General features: G+C 42.8%; 2 protein-coding genes across 9 annotated transcripts in view; both read left to right on the top strand.

Moving 5' to 3' along the window:
* Positions 1-17,525, top strand: part of LOC108014436 (sodium-coupled monocarboxylate transporter 1) — a 40,009-nt gene extending 22,484 nt beyond the window's left edge. For 4 of the 7 annotated variants that reach the window (XM_065865660.2, XM_065865661.2, XM_070996678.1 and 1 more), the window contains 9 exons: positions 7,146-7,384; positions 7,833-7,980; positions 14,819-14,993; positions 15,074-15,209; positions 15,631-15,790; positions 15,854-16,072; positions 16,127-16,505; positions 16,571-16,713; positions 16,774-17,525. In XM_065865660.2, coding sequence (XP_065721732.2) covers positions 7,174-7,384; positions 7,833-7,980; positions 14,819-14,993; positions 15,074-15,209; positions 15,631-15,790; positions 15,854-16,072; positions 16,127-16,505; positions 16,571-16,713; positions 16,774-17,248 — 2,046 coding nt within the window. In that variant the 5' untranslated portion in view covers positions 7,146-7,173 and the 3' untranslated portion in view covers positions 17,249-17,525. The remainder of the gene's footprint in view (positions 1-7,145; positions 7,385-7,832; positions 7,981-14,818; positions 14,994-15,073; positions 15,210-15,630; positions 15,791-15,853; positions 16,073-16,126; positions 16,506-16,570; positions 16,714-16,773) is intronic. The other 3 variants (XM_065865662.2, XM_065865663.2, XM_036817010.3) reach the window with 1 other exon arrangement.
* The window catches only part of LOC108014881 (uncharacterized), a 67,923-nt gene that overhangs the window by 15,372 nt on the left and 34,755 nt on the right, over positions 1-17,796 (top strand). The window contains exon 1 of one of the 2 annotated variants that reach the window (XM_036816672.3): positions 3,275-3,278. The exons of the other annotated variant lie outside the window; for it this stretch is intronic. The gene's annotated coding sequence lies outside the window, so the exon portion shown is untranslated. Of the gene's footprint in view, positions 1-3,274; positions 3,279-17,796 lie in introns of those variants that run through there. 2 annotated transcript variants of the gene reach the window in all.

Here is a 17,796-nt window from a genome sequence, read left to right as displayed (position 1 = left end):
GTGAAAGTGGGGAAAACTGGGGAAAACTGCTGGAAACTGGAGACACACAGAGAAGTTTGTTGGGGTGTCCAGGGGAATCGAGATGTCAGCGGGAGGACTTCGCTTCGCTTCCAGCACGCGTAATGAAAACTTTGTTAGGGCACACCAGTGGCGCAGGGAAAAGTGCGAGGAAAAGTGTAAAAAAAAAAAAAGGAAAAGAGGGAGGAAAACAGCTTTTCCTAGCAGTGGCACTCGATGGTGTCGAGTGCTCTGGCTGCTGGACATGAAAGTGGCGACAACGGGAAATTAGTTGTGCACGCTTGCGACTTGCAACGCAAAACCCGAGCATTAGCCGGCTGTCCTAGATGCCCGGCCGCTGGGGGTTGACCACTAAATTGCCGGGATGAAGTCGCCGCTCCTCCAGCGGCTCCTGGTCCTGGTCCTCCTCCGGCTCCGGGCTGATGTTGATCAAATTAACAGCATGTGGCGACTGGCAAGTGGCTGATGACCGCCCGACCAACCGCCTCTTTAATGCGCTTCCTTTCGCATCTCCGCGCCTTTTGTAGCATACTTTTTAGAGACCAGCAAATTGCTTAAGCTGCGGCCAAGGTCCAGCAAAAATAGCTGCACAGAGAAAAATAGACACCCTATTACTAAAAATTAGGTAGCTCTTTTTGATCCTATAAATTCAAGCCCTTTAATTCATGTATCAAGCATAGACAGGCATTGGAAAAGTCCAAGAATATTTAAAACAATCCTTATATCGTCGTTGTTAAGTCCGTATATCAAGTATTGAGTCATTGAAAAGATCAATCAATTATTGTAAAACTTAAATACCAGTATTGACAGTCATTGAAAAATCAATAAATACTTAAAACAATCTTCATAGATTATTCTCATTGTTAAATCCGTATTTCAAGTTCTGACAGTCTTTAATGAAATCAATGAATATTGAAATGATTGAATATATAAATCAATCTTCATAATAATCCTCGTTGTCCAATCCGTATATCAAGTATTGACAGTCATTGGTGAAATCAATCATTATAACACAGATTAAAACAGTCCCCGTAGGTATTGTGAATTTAAAATATCAAGTATTGACAGACATTACAAAATCGAAGAATAGATCAAAGATTCAAATGAGGAACAACTATAGGTATGGGTAGGTTCTAATAAAATCACCACTTTATAAACGAATGCTGTTGAGCCTGTCTTATAGGTATACATTTTTTTATAAAAATACAGAATAGGCTTATAATTTTTTCTCTGATAAGTAATGAAATTAGGAGGTTTAAGAAACCAGATCACGATTTATACCCAATATTCCTGCCTTTTCCCCTCTGTGTACGTGAAAAGAAGCCTGCCTAATTGTTTGACAGGACAACTTGTAACGCGGAAAGTTTTGCTTTACTTCACGTCCGAAATGCGACAGGGCCACAATGACAGGCAACAACAAGTTGCAATTGTCACTTTTGTTGAAACTTTCGCGAAATTTACAAAGTGCGAGGAACTTATTTTCCTGCTTGCCTTGATTCCTTTTCCTTTCTTTTTTTTTGCTTTTCTGCTAAGGCTACATTTTGGCAAAGTCATGCCGAAAATAAATTATAAAAATGTCCGCGGAAAATTATGTTTTCCGAGGGCGAAAGGAGGGATAGGAAGGAGCATTTCATTCCTTCGCCGGCCGAGCACCACTCGTTATAAATGATCGCAATTGAAAGTTTAACCCCATCCAGGGCTAGTTGAAAAATTGACATTATTTTCTGTTGGCAACAAACAGTCAGCGAGCGATAAATAAGAGGCAACTTAAGTCGAGTATTTATTTTTCGGGCATCTTTTGATAAATGACTTTGACCTGGGCTATCCAATGGGAAAGTGGAGGACCGACCGCACATGGGCGTGGCCCATTCGCCCCCTGCCACGCCCCCAATGACTTTTCTCATTAAGCCTGGCCAAGGCGAACGTGGTCGAAAGGAAATCAAACTAAACTTTTGCACAGAATTCTTGGGGTCGACGGCCCCGGGGGGAAGAGAACATGTGTAAAGCGTCGGGCGCTTAAAGCTAAACAAACAATTGCCAAATGCAATCGAGTTGGTCTTGGCCCCTGGAGAGAAAATGGTCGAGTGGGTGGCTAGGTGGCTGGGTGGCCTGGTAGCTGGGCAGGATTGGTCGAAAAACAGTTGCATGTTGGCAAATGGCAGGAAGAAGTTTGCCAACCGCATGCTTCAACTTCAATTTGCTGGAAGGATTGTTACGGGGAACTGGGAACCGGGATCGCTGCTTACAGCTTGACTTGTATTTCATTACTCGAACTGGTATTAAGTGGCAAACTTTTGTATTTAACAACTTTTAGCAGCCGAGCAGCAAAAATGAAGAAGATGAACCGGCCAAAGTTTGCCAGCGCAAAACCAACAGAAAACAAAAAAAAAGTAGCGTAAAACGTAGAACAAAAAGTGAGTTGCAGTCACTTGACTTAACTGCAATTCCCTAGAAATGCACTCGCCAAAATATAATTGTAAATTCTAAAAATGTTTTAAAAGACCTTTGGAGGTAAACTTCATAATATCTGGGAGGCAATTGTAATACAAAATTCTTTTAAAAGTTTTTTGTATAGTTTCTTCAAAAACATAAATATTAATCAATTATTACAAGTCCTAATACTTAATATAATAGATTTTTTAAAAGTTCCAATGTTACCATAAGGTAATGTTTATAATTTTGCTATCATATCAGGCTTAAATAAATTGTTGTTTTAGATTTTCATAGTGCATCCACGACAAAAGTAATGTAAATGAATAAAGACAGCTAACCAGTTTTGGGGCGAAAAGCCAATTGGCAAGAGGGTATGGTCGAAAAAAGAAGGCAGTTAAAAGCGCTGAAGATTCCTGAAATGGGGACAACATTTTGCACTTTGCATTCCCGCGGAAGTTGCATCCCCAGCCTGAGAAATCTGTCAAATAAAAGTTTGATTGGCACACCCCTTTCTCATTTGCCAGTGCCCCTCGAAGAGTTGCGTATCCGACTTTGCCAGTGCCATTAATTAGCAAATGCAGCGAACTGAGGAAACTTTCGAGAATTGCCATGAAACGCATGCAACTTTGTGTGGCACCCCAGCCAAACGCATAAACTCATCTGAAGTGGCGTTTAAATTGAGTGCATAGTAGTGCCATATATGCAACAATGTAGTGTAATTTCCACGGCATTACCATAATTATCCACTGCCATTCCGGCTGCCCCAGGATGATCAGCCTTCGTGAGGGGCCACTCCTTAAAGCCAGGTCATGCAAGGTAGCAAGGTAGCAGGGCAGCCAAGGTAGCGGAAAACGAAAGTTTTTCATATGTTCTGCGCCGCCAAAGGGCGGAAAAATGGGGAAAGCCGGAAAAACACAGCCCTCCCCCGTGTTTGTTGGCCGCTGGCCAATGTCGGGAATGCACTCTGGCTAAATTACATTTTCAATTTGTCAGCTGGCGGGGCCCTGCAGGCCATTAAATGGCAAATTAAGTTCAGCTCAGGCTTTTATTTTATTTGCCATTCTGGCGCTTGCAATTTTTGCATTTTTTTCCCCAGCTCCCAGCTGCCATCTCCCTTCTTCTCGATGGCAAATGTGTTTTTGATATGCGTTTCATTGTCCGACGATCTTGGCGCATTATCGTGGCAGATTTTCGGCTCTGGCCGAGGAAATATGCTGAATATTTCATGAGTGTCATAAATTTCTCCTCGGCAAGCAAGTTAAGTCGAGCGCTTACGCGGGCTTCAGTTTTGCCGGCTTTTTATTTTTAATAACTTTCCATTGTGGCTGTCAGCGGCAGCCAGGCTGGCAGGCAGGACCAACACACGTGCTTCGACTTTCTCCACCCTGCTTTCTCCTTTCTCCTCTTGCCAGGACTCGAGACACGTCAGCGGCTCGTTGTTGCTTTTGTCGCTCCTTCAAGCTGCTTTATAATTTATGATGCCTGGCATCGAAGACTCCTTTAAGCACACACACTCGTCTGCCCACACACATGTCGCCAACTTTTGTATAATTTTTCAAAAAACTGCATGAATATTAACTGCATGTGGCAGAATATGGCGGCGGCAGCAGCAGCAGCATCCTGCCACCGAAATCCTGGCCCATCTTGGCAGTCACTTTTATTGTGTGAGCGCCGGGCGAAAGTTTCAAGTGGCAGCTTGATCCGGAAGGGGCGGTAGCCACGCCCTACTAACTTATGCATACGTGTAGCTTAGTTCGTAGTCCTTCGTCCTTCCGCCTGCCAGTCCCACTATTCCACCTCCGCTCGTCCCTTTTTTTCGGAAAGGATTTTACATACATATTTGATGCAAATGTTCGCAAATTGTCGTCGCCGTCTATTGGACATTTTGTGGCCACATTCGCACATCAAACAAAACAGCAGGTACACTTGAAAGAAATCTATGAAGAAATTGATTGTGAATATAAATTAAATTTAAGGATAGTTCTTTAAAAAAATAATGATTTGTATCAGACAAATACATTTTAAATATTTATACGAAGAAATCGATGAGGAATATAAATGAAACCTAAATTTTTTTTAAAACACCATGGTTTTTGATCAACTAGAAACAAAAATCAACGCACAGCGAAATTTACTTAAATAGAATCGTATTTTATAAATTATAAAATATTATATTATTATATAAAATATATTTTATATTAATTTACTAAAAAGGAATTCATTGTAAATCTCAGTTTAACATAGAACATCCTAGTAAAATCGATTTATATTTCTTTATTTCTGACACAAGTCCACTTGCTTTGAGAATGTTTCTGAAAAGCATTGGATGAAAATTTCAACAAATTAAAGAAATACCGAGAACATCTGAGAGTACTTAAAATATTCAAGACATTTATCAAAGCTCTGAAAGTTTGACACATATTTTTTATGCACTCGTGGACGTTCAAGTGGAGTGCAGGTGGCACTTCGTATGGATTACGGATAATTTGCTTAAACCCAGCAAGCAGAAAATAACGTTTTGCACACAAGCTAGCACGCACAATGCCACCGACCCACCGACCTGACCCTTGGAGCTGTCCGCCTTGACTCCTGGCTCCTGGCTCCTGTCCCTTGTCTCCCGTGTTCCGTCTCCAGTCGCCAGTCCTTTGTCCCCCGGCTTATCACTTGGCCAAAAAAGCGAAAGGACAAAGATGAGAGGGAGCTGGCCAGGAGCCTGCTGCTGCGGATGTCAGGCGAGTGACACGGCAGCTGTGCTTTAAACAAAGCTAAGCTCGACTAAAAACAACATGACTAATAGTTTTGACAGAGCCAGGCAAAACAAAAGCCAGACAGCATGTCAGATAAAAGCCAAAGTGATGCCAAATGGGGGGCTACGCAGCGGGTAGGGCGAAACTGCATGCTAAATGTTGTCAATTAGTTGGCCAGTTGGTCAGCCAAAAAACGAATGACCGAATGACTGGGCAACTTCCTTCAGAAACAGTTGACCAGCTCGGGTAATGTGGGACTGCCAGGGGCAAATAGTCATCTTTGCACAAATGATCAATTATTTTTAAGCATGTGAATCGTGTGGGAACTTTCAGGGGTACAAAAGTACAAGTGACTTGCACATTTATTGGGCTTAAGCAAATATTTAAACTCGTTTTCTAGGGAAATGGGTACACATTAACATCGGTTTAATACTGTCAATCAGATTGTCAATTAATTTCAATGTGTATTTCTCAGAATACAGTTTTTATGACTTGCGGATTGCTTATAAAACTTTCTATTTCAGGGAACATAAGACAATCAAGAAAGCTTTATATCAGATTTGAGACTTACTAAGGGGATGACAAAGTATCATAAAATCGAAAGATACTTGCTCAAAGCTCTGCTATCTGAAGTATCTGCTATAAAAAAGTACAAGCTTATGCACAAAAACCAATGAAACATTAGTTCCAATTATTCTTCCCCTTTTGTGAGATTCTCTTGTCTGACCCCTTTGAAGTTGTAACATACTCATAAAGCAAGAAGTCTCTGCTTTACGACAGTTTCAGGTGAAGGAGAAAATCCTAAGCTGGGTTATGCCACTTCTTGGGGTCGCCTGGCCCCCGAATCACAGGGCAGCTCAACAGCTTGGCTCAGCTATAAAAACACAAAGTCGCCGCCAAAGTCGCACTTAAGCTGAACTCGTCCTCCTCTGATTTTGCCCCACTCCATGCTGACAGAAACTGAAGTACAGTAGAATGTCCTTATGACGGGACGTGCATACAGATGTCAGCATGTGGGGCGAAGTTCATAAATTCAAACAACGAGCCACATTTTCCTACAATGCACAGAGAACAATAAATTGTTAGTTACGAATTCATAAATATTTTATAAAAACTTCGTGTGAATAATAATCACATTTATAATTTCTATATAGAGGACTTAAGACTTTATGAGAAGTCTCTAGTGTTTCAAAAATACCTATACTTTAATGTATTAAATCATAAATAAAGTGCTATACCCTATAATACATTTTTTTTAAAGATTTCCCCAAGTACAATTATAATTATAAAGATGACTTTTTTTAAGATTTCCCAAGTACAATTATAATTATAAAGATGACTTTTTTATTTAAAGATGACTTTTGGACTTTATAAAAAGACTCAAGTGTTAAATACACCTAATATAGAATACTGTAAAACATGCATTCTTCTATACATAACTTTCCATTTTATTGACTTTACTAAGAGTTTATGATTCCTTCACCAAAAAGTAGTTGATTATTGTTTCTCTTAGGGACTTTTTGCCCTCTGTAAGTTTTGTATAGCTGCCGCTTTTTGCCGCTCATTTGGCTCGGCCCTATCTGGAGAGGTTCAGTGGGTTGTCCTGGAGGAGGTGGTGACTGGGGGTGGGTGGATGCAAGTGTTATGATGGGTGCAGGCAACCACAGCCCTCCCACACCATATAGCCTGCGGATATGCAACAATGTTGTCAAGTTTCCTGCTCGACAACGGGGCCGCCGAGCCACGGAGCGCTCAGTTGGCATTATGTCCACCAGGCGTGACTAACATGCACATGCTCAACTGTGCTGGAAAACGTTTTATCCAGCTCACATCTCACCTAAAAGCCCCCCCAAAGTTGAAAAGATTGTGTTTGTTTTTTGTGCCGGTGACCAACTTGAATTTTGATTCTCATTTCTTGCCTTTTCTGTTTTTTTCATTCATTTCCAGCAGGAGCAGAAGCAACAGCAACAGCAACATGGCCAAGGACCTGAGTACTATGGGCTGGGATTATCTGATGTTTGTACTGTTTATAGCCCTCACCGTTTTGGGGCCGCTGTGGAAACGCATTTTTGGCAAAAAGAAAGAGCGCAGCAAGGCCGATTATGTTTTTGCCACCGGAGGAGTTTCAATCGTGGCAGTGATGATTTCTATAGCCCGAGGAACCTTGGGCGTTAGATCTGTGCTGGGTGAGTTTTAGGGATATTTTAAGATTTAATCAATGAAATCAATTTTATCGGGGATGTCACACAAATTCCTAGGCTTTTTAAATTACTTTTTAAATATAATTTAGGTGTATAAAAGTATGCATTTAGAAGTATGCATTTAGAAGTATGCATTTAGAAGTTCTTTGCTTACTTTTAGGAACTTAAAATGAGAACAAAACCCTAGTGATTAATGTGGTATCCCTTTATAAGTAATTTTAGGTGGCTGAAAGTATGCAGTGAGTGAGGAATAGTCGTTTTTTTTTAAGAAATTCGTTGTACTTCTGACTTCTAAATTTATTGTTGCATACTTTTAGACACATATTATAACTTTTAGAATACAAAACCCTAGTAATTCAGCTGGCACTTCCCAAACTTATCCAAAAACTTGATCTGTAGCTCCAGTTCTGACTATTATAATTACATTTTACAGGCTATCCCAGTGAGTTGTACTACCGCGGCTCAGCCATGTGGGAGATAATCTACGGCATGATGAGCGCCTATCCCATCGTCTGCTTCATGTTCGTACCCGTCTACTTTAATCTGGGCATCACCTCCGTCTATCAGTACATCGATCTCAGGTGAGTCCAGTTGCCACGCAGTTCCAGTTCATAGGAAAGTCACTCCCCAGAGGAGCGGCACATCGTTTAATTAGCACGAAGCGAAGCGAACCGGCTGGCAACGGGAAAATTGTTATTTAAACATTCATTTTAATTTCGCCAAATGCGTCGCAGCGACTGGTGTCCATGGGGTTTGTGTCGCCCATCTTATCGCCGGAGCGCACACAATTTTATTCTTCATTAAGGTGGCCAAATGAAACTAAACAGAAAAGCGCCAAGGGCTCAGTTCAGCTCAGCTCAGGTTCTGCTTTTGCTCAGGCACAAGTTGCTGCTTTGCTAAATAAATTTGAATTACATTTTACACAAAAAACGAACCAACAGCAGGGACAACAACAATGGGCGGCTAACAAATGGCCAAACAAAAGCCAAGCCGGCAGAGCAAGTAATCTATAGATTTGTCCTTGCCCCGCCGAGGATAGCAACTCCAAAAGTCCAACTTGGAGACACAGTTTTGGACTTAGTCTCTCGGATGCTATCGTCCAGTTGTCGTCAGTGTGTCTGTCTGCTCTCCTGCCCTCCACTTTCATTTCCATCTGTCGCAAGTTGTCGCCTCGTGGGCCTAATTGTTTTTTAAGTTCGAAATTAGTTAACAAATTTGTTATCAAATGTTTTGCAGTTTCGACAACAGAATTCAATTAATTGCAAAAACTGACAAGGCAAAAAGCGACGGGGGGTGTGGCATTCGTGGGCGGAGCATAATTTGATTGAAATTTAATTGGCATGTGCCGCACATTGACAACATTTTCGGGGGTTTTCCCAGGGGGTTTTATATAGGAGGAACTGGACGTTGGCAAACTGAGTAAAGTGAAAGCTGTGCAGAATTGACAATTATTTAAATGTTTGCTTGAAGAACTGACGGTGATTTGTAAATTAGCATAAGCAAACTGAAATACAAGAAGAACTAGTAAGGGGAGAAATTAGAGAAATTAATGATAAAGTCGATGGATGAATGACTAATGTACATGGTACTTCTTTTTACTAGTTCTATTTATTTCATTAATCCCAAGGCTTGGAATATTTGAACAGATTTATGGAAGAGGAATTAAAATATTTTCAAAAATTCGTAAAACTATTAGGGTTACCTAATCAATCTTTAAATTGTATATCTTTTGAGATAACGTAACAAAGAATTGACAAACAAATTACTTTTAAATTAAATCAATGACTCGTGAAATCACCAATACATTTTTATTATACAATTCAATATTATTTTTCTATACCTTTTAAAACCTATTTAAATTAATGACCACATCAATGACTGATAAGTTAGTTTTCGGAAAAATTCCATTTTATAAATGTTCATTTTACTCGGCTTTACACTCAAACTAATTGAAGAGCCAACGAGACGAGCTACTTCATCAATCTTAGTCAATTGGCTTTGCCCCGAGGCGGAGAAATAAAGAAAGCAGGCGAAGGGAAACAAAGGCGAGGCATCCGGAAAGGGTTGAGGAGAAGCAACATGGCCAAATGTTGCCCCAAAAAGTTGGGCCCCACAACATTTGGATGCCTCATTGTCGCTTGTCATCGCAACTGGCGCCCCGCGACATGTTTATGCATACAACTTCATCAAAATAGGCTCAGCCCCTGGACTGGCAGTGGGAAATGGAAATGGAAATGGGGTCTAGGGCAAACACACAGAGGCCGATAAGTGAATATGCTACAAATTGGCAAAAGCCACTTGGCTTCCAACCAGGCCAAATAAAGCAAGTTTCAGACAACAAAAAAAATGGGTGAAAGACAAAAGCCTTGACGTTGGCAACACGAGTACAATACCAAACATGAAAGATGATATGCTTGGGTGACAGGGCTGAAAGATACCCATTGATTGATTAGACTTTGCATACCCTAACAAAAGAGAATTCTTATTTTGTATAACCGAGCCATTCAGACATCTAAGTGTTCATATTGTTGCGTGTGATCATTTCAGCAGTCATAGAAAAGACCTCTGCTTGTTCCTGCCGCCACACGTAAAGTGTACATTATTTGTATACCATAGCCATTTGGTCCTCGATGGGTCCTTATGGATTCGACTGATCATTAAGCAGTCCTAGAAAATAGCTCTGCCTGTTCTCTGTTGCCACACGTACAGTGTACATAACAAGAACATGTCGAATCACTTCCTACCTATGTTTACATACGGTATATCGTAACCCCTGAATCCATCGATTACCGGACGAAACACTTCCTTTTTTAAGTTATACACAATCCCAACAATACAATATACCCCTGAGTCCCACGATTACCGGGTATGGAAACCAAAAAAAACCCAAGTGAAAGCAGTAAAGGAAAAAGGAAGCACCATCAAAGAAGCCACTCGGTCTGAGGCTGTTGACAAATTGTATGACAATTCGTTTGTGCCATAATGTTTATAAATAGCGCGTGTTGTTGCCTGTCACTGGCATCAGGCATCAAGGATCTCCACCCCAAAAAACTTGCGAAACAAAAAACCCAAGACATCCCAGGCACACACGCACACACCCGCCCAAAAGTCGTGGATTCTCTCACTTGTCAGTCGCCTGTCGCAAGTGATGTCTGCCACTCAAATCCGAGGAGGAGGCGGATGAGGAGTAGGATGAGTAGGTGGACTGGGTGGATTGCAAGGGGCGGGGGCATGACCCTTGACTCGGTGCCAACTCAAGTGTTAGCCAGCTCACAGAGATTTGCTATCTGGCCCCCATCGAGTTCAATGGTCAAGCAAAGTTCGGCTTTGTTCGTCCCGGATAATTCATACTGGTGATTTTGGGGTGGCAATTACATGTAAATAAATTGATATCAAGCTTGTGTGCCAGAAAAGCGGGAGAGATCAATGCGAACAGTTGTTGGCACTTAGCAAATGGAAAAAATGCATTCCGGCTTCTTCCACCATGGTTTATTTACGAGTACAAGGGTGCCAAAGTGCTCCTGAGTGAATGACAACCAAATGAAAAAAGCCAGGGAAAAACCCAGGTTGACGTTGTGATCAGAGGTGTGAAAAGGAGTACACAGGGGTCGGTGTTTTAGGACGACATGCATACGCATAAATAAAGACGTTTTCGGCGCTACAAAGTGGGGCCGTGATTTGCAATTCAAAGGCAACAAAGTTGTTTGGCAGCAACACACATGACCTAAAGGATAAAAAATATAAAGGGGATATTGGCACCAAGCAAAAGAGACATCAACTTTTCAAATTAAAATATTTTAATTTAATAAAATACTATTTTAAAAAAGTTCTTACCCAAATTTCAACTCAAACTTACTCAACCATCTAAAAGCGATTTAAATCTCAAGGTTCTTAAGTATTTCTTATTCAAATTTCTTAATCTCTTTGTAATAAAAAGTTTTATTTGTTTACCATTTTTAACTTGAAGTCGATTAAAGTCGATTCCCTTTATCCCTTTTTTTTGTGGGCGGCTTTTAACGCATTCACGGCACTCAGGACACCGACTTCATATGGCTGATTATGTTTATTTATGCATGACAGTTAATGCAATCAAATGTGTCACCCCTGTTGCCTGTTTCACCTCTGCTTGGATTGCCTTTGATTGTAAATTTAACTCGACCCTCCCAGGGGATACCCGAAGAAGTGAGGAGGAGGAGCAAGTGTTTTGGGTTGGGATTGGCTGGCTAAACGGCGATTATGTGGCCATTGTACAAGACCACTCGTCATATTAAATTTGCCATTAATTTATGCCTTTGTCGCCTGGCCAAAAACTGGCTTAGCGGCCTGGGCTATATGATAAATGATGGTTCCTAGTTGCAGACTAAACTCAATTTCAATGGGGGTCGGGCCAGAGTGGGAAAGTGAATACCCGGTAGGGCGATGGGTTCAATTAATGGATGGGTGGATGGGTGGACGGGTGACCTGCTCATTCGCTGGCAAACCATTTTCACACCATACCCTCCAGAGATGGTGGTCATTGACGTTGTCCTGCCTGCCTGGCTGGATGGTTAAATGGGTGATGGGGTGGCTTGGTTGATGGAAGGGCAGATGGGCAAATGGGGAGATGGGCAGATGGAGCCTGGAGCTGCGAGTGCTGTCCTTGCTGGTAATTGCTTGCCCGCTGGCATGGCTGCAGCAATTATTGCATACTTTGCGGCACTTACATTTCATTTAAAGTTATTAAGCGACAATCGCATCGCAGGACGTCTTTAATCAACTCAACCGAGTAAATTATGCCGGCAAAGGGAGGTGCCGATCCACTGCCCGGTTAAATCAATTAAACTAAAACAAAAGCCAGGACCAGGCCAACGTTCAATCAACTGGACGGCGGTGACAGCCCCAGGTCATTACTCACACACAGCTGGGAGCGGGATGGGAATGGGGATCGAGATGAAATGACAGTCAGACAGAAACGAGAAATCCTAAGCCAGGACAACTGGCCGAGCACTTATTGTGATGAACACAATGTTAACAGGCTAAATGAGAAACAAATGCCACAATCAGACAACGTAGAAAAACACTCGCCGTCCCAAGTAGGAGGCGAAATGAAAGGCAAACCGAAAACAATAAATCCCATAAATCATATTAAATTGACATATCAGGCTAAAATTGACCGCAAGCAACAATATGTGGATGCATGAATGTGTGAGCTTGTGAGCTTGTGGGATATTGTATCCTACAATAATATTTCTTTATCAATTTCCACAACAAGCTCAGTCCACAGTGCTGGGAAAAACAAGAAAAACCCAAGGAAAACACGAAATAGATGAGACGCAATGAGGGCGGACGGGCGAAGGCCTAAATAAATGTTTGACCAACCAAGCAAGCCTTACCGAAAATCCCACCCAATCGCCACGCCCATTCAATCAACACATATAAGAGCGACTGTCATACATGGATGTCCTATGTCCTTGGTCCTTGGTCCTTGGCCAAATTGGCCAGGCTTTTATGGCAGCAGTGGACTTTTCCGATTGTTTTCCTCCAGCCCACAGACACAGCTGTGTCGCAATTAAAATGTGTATCAAGCATACGACGCGTTGTCATGTAAACCGCTTAAACCCCCGCCCAACAATGTAAAGTCGATCGGGTAAATATGTTAAGCCCGCTTAATGCAAAGCTAGCCTCGGGGCGTGGCCCCACTTCCAACTACCCACTCTCTACGCCCCCTTTTCCACATCCATGCCATACGTACATATGTCAATTGATGTTTGCCCATGGGGAAAAGTGCAACATCATTAATTAATACACAGTACGGGGTTCCTTTGCGGAGGCCTGCGGCTTCGTTTTATAATAACCAGAACATTAAGGCGATTAAAGATGAAATCCACTGCATCTCGTCCCCCCAACTAAATATGCATTTAATCCTCTTGCCGAACACACCTGCGTCCCCAATCGCTCATGCCCCATGCCCAGGACCTCGGCCAAGACACGGCCCGTTGACAGCCCAACTCAGACCTGCTCAGATCAATATTGGCCAAGGGCAATTAATCATTTAGTGGGCCATCTCACACACGTAGACCGGTGCAGAGACACCGAAAGACAAACAGGGCCGGGCAGACGGATGAGAATGGAACGGAATGGCATGGGGGAAATGGAGCCAAGAGTTTGGGGCAGGCAAAAGTGGATTATGCAGTCAGCCCAGATGTTCAACAAGAAATTACTTGTGACTACAACTCACAGTGCGGTGCGAAGATATAAGAGCAACTATCTACCCAGTCAATAAATAGAACTTTCAATAGGAAGTGCAAATAAAGTCGAACTTTCAACAGCGAGTGCAAATATAGGCCTTAGATTCAACCAAAATGTAGTATTATTAGTTTGAGCAATAGGATTTTAATATAACATTCTGTTCTGATAGCTCTCAGTTAATAAATCTCTATGAAGATTATCACATGTCAAAGAGTTTATCATGACAAAATATGTTAAAATAATCACTCAATATATTAACCCCAAAACCCTTCTTACTATCATATTATTTATTATGTAATACTTAAAAATGACAGTAATGCATTGCATTTCGAATTATTAATGCTGCCATCTGTTATATGTATTTTAAGTTAAACAAAAAATATTATAAATAGGTTCAGCTCCAACCATAACTCATTGAATAAAAGAAAGTCACTGTGAAAGTAAATTAATGAGCATTTCCTTAATCTGAAATTAATGATATTGGTTGAAAATATTATTCAAAAAAGAATATAACAAAACCCCACGCAACAGATATTTTTTGTGATAGCATTTTATGTGCCTTTAACTTCCACTACTCCATTTTCACTTTACCGGCTTCATAACTATTTAATAGTTCCGAAACGGACTGTCAACTTCATGCCCAAAACTTAAAGCTCAGGATGCCAATCAAAGGATTAAGGACGTAAACTAGTTTATTTATTAAAGTCTGCGTGTGCGAGGGCACTTGGGACACTCGACCATGGCCACATAACGCATACTAAACGATCATTAGGTGGACCCCCAAAGCAGTGGTCTCCCTTTTTGTCGCACATTTCTCATCAAATTAACACACAAATTTTTACAACCGAGCCCATAAAAAGCGCCCGGCTCAACTATAAAAACAATCAAAACGAGTTACAGACCCGCCAATTTTCTTAGGTTTTTCTCGCCCATGTCGTAAATTCAACCCGCCCGTGTGCCCGATTCCACATAACTTCTTTACAGCGGTAGTAAATCATAAGAAGGGGGTGTCGCGATATAAAAAATAAAAAAGAACAAGGGACGCCACCCGAGCTGGGGACAAACATTAAAAGTTTAATAAAAATATATAAACGGATAGAGTGCAAGAGGCACCTGGAGGAGCTGCTTAATTAAAGCCTGCACTCACCTGCTCCTGTTTTCATCCCTATCCTTTCCTTTATCCCTTTCCAGGTTCAAGAGCCGCACAGTGAGATGCCTGGCCTCGGCGACGTATATTGTGCGACAGATCTGCAACCTGGGCATCACCGTGTACACCCCCACCGTGGCCCTCGCGACGGTGATTGGCATACCCTACTGGGCCTCCATCTTGGGCATGGGCATCATTTGCATATTCTTCTCCATTGTGGTAAGTCGGGGGTGCGGAATGCCAACGATTTAATGATGGAAATATTTAAATTCCCTTTCACCCCTGTTCCAACTCATTAGGGCGGCCTGAAGGCGGCTATCAACGCGGATGTCATCCAGACATTGACCATCCTCGTTGTCACTGTGGCCGTCTGCATCCAGGGAACCATCTCGACGGGCGGCGTCAAGAAGGTCTACGAACTAAATCGGGACAATGGTAAGCCATCAGTTGGTTGGGGATTTGTTTCGATTGATCATGGCAGCTTATTAGCCAGCTGCCAGGATGTGTGCGTGTGTAGTGCTGACGAATGATGACTATTAAAATGGCATCCATTGTGGGATGCCGTTGCTCCGATTCTGCTGCTCCTGCTCCTGTTTCTGCGCCGGCTCATTATGCACATAAATGATGATGATAAAAGTGGCATAAAACAGCGGCATCCGAATCCGAGGGGGAGGAAATGGCAGCTTCGCATGACGACAGTAATAAATGTGTGTCGGCGGAGCGTTTGTCACTCGAGTTTGAGTTGTTGGCTGTCATTGTGCGGCAATCGTGGGGCTCCAGGGAATGCCTCCACATGCGGCTCCTGCTCCTCTATCCCCATGCACTTGCACTAAAGACATCATCCTTCTATTCCCAGGACGACTCAACTTTTGGAACTTCACGGGCGACATGACTGTCAGAGTGGATACCACCTCCGCTTGGCTGGGGCAGCTGTTCATGTCCCTCTCCCAGATCGGTTGTCAGCAGAACTTTATGCAGCGCTATGTCAGTCTGAAGTCGATGAAGCAAGTGCGTCGGTAAGTGTAGCTGTAACTACAAATCCCATTAAGAAAAATCCATTAATAATCTATTTCCCACAGAGTGATGCTGTCCAATGTGCCTCTGGTGTTCTTCTTCTTCTCCCTCTCCTGGGTCTCCGGAATGGTTATCTACTCCTCATACATCGACTGCGATCCCTATGCTGCGGGCTACATCAATAAGCCCGATGAGATTCTGCCGTTCTTCGTGGAAGATCAGCTTGGTTTCCTGCCCGGCTTTGTGGGCATTTTCATGGCCACTCTTTTCAATGGAGCCCTTTGGTAAATAACACTTATTTTGCCTTCTTTCTCATCTAATCCAAGGTTATAATCCAGCATGATGGTGTCCAATCTGAACTCCCTGGCAACTGTTATTTGGGAGGACTTCGTTTCCCAGTTCCCCAAGTTCAAGGGACTTTCCGACAAGCAGCAGCTGGGAATTCTGAAGATAATCTCCGTGATCTGTGGACTGATTATCATGTGCGTGGCCTTTGGAGTTGGTTTTCTGGCGGGCGTCATTGAGTCCTCGCTACTGGTGTTCTCGGCCACTTCGGGTCCTCTGCTGGGCTGCTTCATCCTGGCTATGATGGTGCCGATTGCGAATTGGAAGGGTACTTCCGCCGGCATGGTCACCGCCACCGCTTTTGTGCTGTGGATCATCGGCGGAGGCATGACCATTACCAAGTCCAATCCCATGCTGCCCACCAACACAGATGTAGGTATTTTTAGGAGATTTGTTGAGGATTGATATGTAATATCAGGTTTTTCTGTATTCCATAGGGCTGCTCCAACGACACCTTCTCGATGTCCATTGGCAAGCCCATTATTGAGCCGGGACAAATGCCCTGGCTGCTTACGCACACGCCCATTGATGGCTATAACCAGAGCTTTGTGCCCACGCCACCCACTATTGCCCTTGAAAGGTAGGTTGATCAATTATTTGGTACTTACATTTTGATGTGCTAATACTAATCCCCTTATAGATCTGGACTGGAGAGCTTCTACTCGATCAGCTTCATGTACTACAGCTTGATTGGAACCGCCTTGACCGTGATCATTGGCACAGTGATCAGTTTGATGACCCAGCATCCCGATGACGCCTACGATGGCAAGCTGCTGCATCCGCTGATCTTCCGGTTCTGCGAGCGCTTCTCCGGCCGAAAACCGTACTATGTGAAGCACGAGGAGGAGTCCGGCTTGAATGGACGCAGCAGCAGCGATTCCTCGGCCACGACGACGACCTGCAAGGAGGAGAAGGTCAATCATGGCTACGAGTCCTCACCGGAGGAGAAGGAGAAGAGCAGTCCCATTGCAGTGGTGTTCACCACTACCTCGGAGGGCACGGAAGCTACGGATCAGCAGTCCATATGCGACAGCAGTAGGGTCCAACTGGACGTCGTTCCAGGAGAGGGCGAGACGGGCGTGTATCGCCAACTGGCCGGTCGATCTGCGCTCTGAGGGTTAACAAAGTACTGGCTATGCATAAGTATTTAGTTAGCCCCTCCAACTTAGTCTGTAGAACATAAGCTAAGCCATAGAATAGACTAATTAGTTAGCAAAGTGTTTCACGTCTATAAAGATGCTGTGATTTCTGTGCGCGACTGTTGTTGAGCAATTGCTCGCGCATTTGTAGCAACCCGAGTTTCATTCGCATGTACTTACCGCATGAGTGTGTGCATGGCAGCGTGCAATAAATAAAGACAAATAAAGGTATTTTTATACAAAATCACACGAAGAGTTGCGTTTTTCCTTTATGATTTTCACTTTTCGCGCGCGTTGAGACTTGTTCAACTTGGCCAGTGCTGCCCATTAGCCTGTGTCTATCGATAACAATCAAAGCTTTGGACAGGGCTGCAGATGTGCTGCGTGAGTCACGACGGGATAGCTATGGCAGCTATACGTTTCTTTTAAGCTTAAACTTTTTTAAATAAAGATTAAAGCAATGAATAATAATTTTATGATAACATTAAATATTGGAATTGCGAATTGAAATGAGTTGTAAAATT

This window comes from Drosophila suzukii, chromosome 3 (genome assembly GCF_043229965.1).
Source record: "Drosophila suzukii chromosome 3, CBGP_Dsuzu_IsoJpt1.0, whole genome shotgun sequence".
NCBI lineage: Eukaryota > Metazoa > Arthropoda > Insecta > Diptera > Drosophilidae > Drosophila > Drosophila suzukii.
The sequence above is the reverse complement of the archived record's forward strand: the minus strand, read 5'-3'. Positions and strand labels throughout refer to the sequence as shown.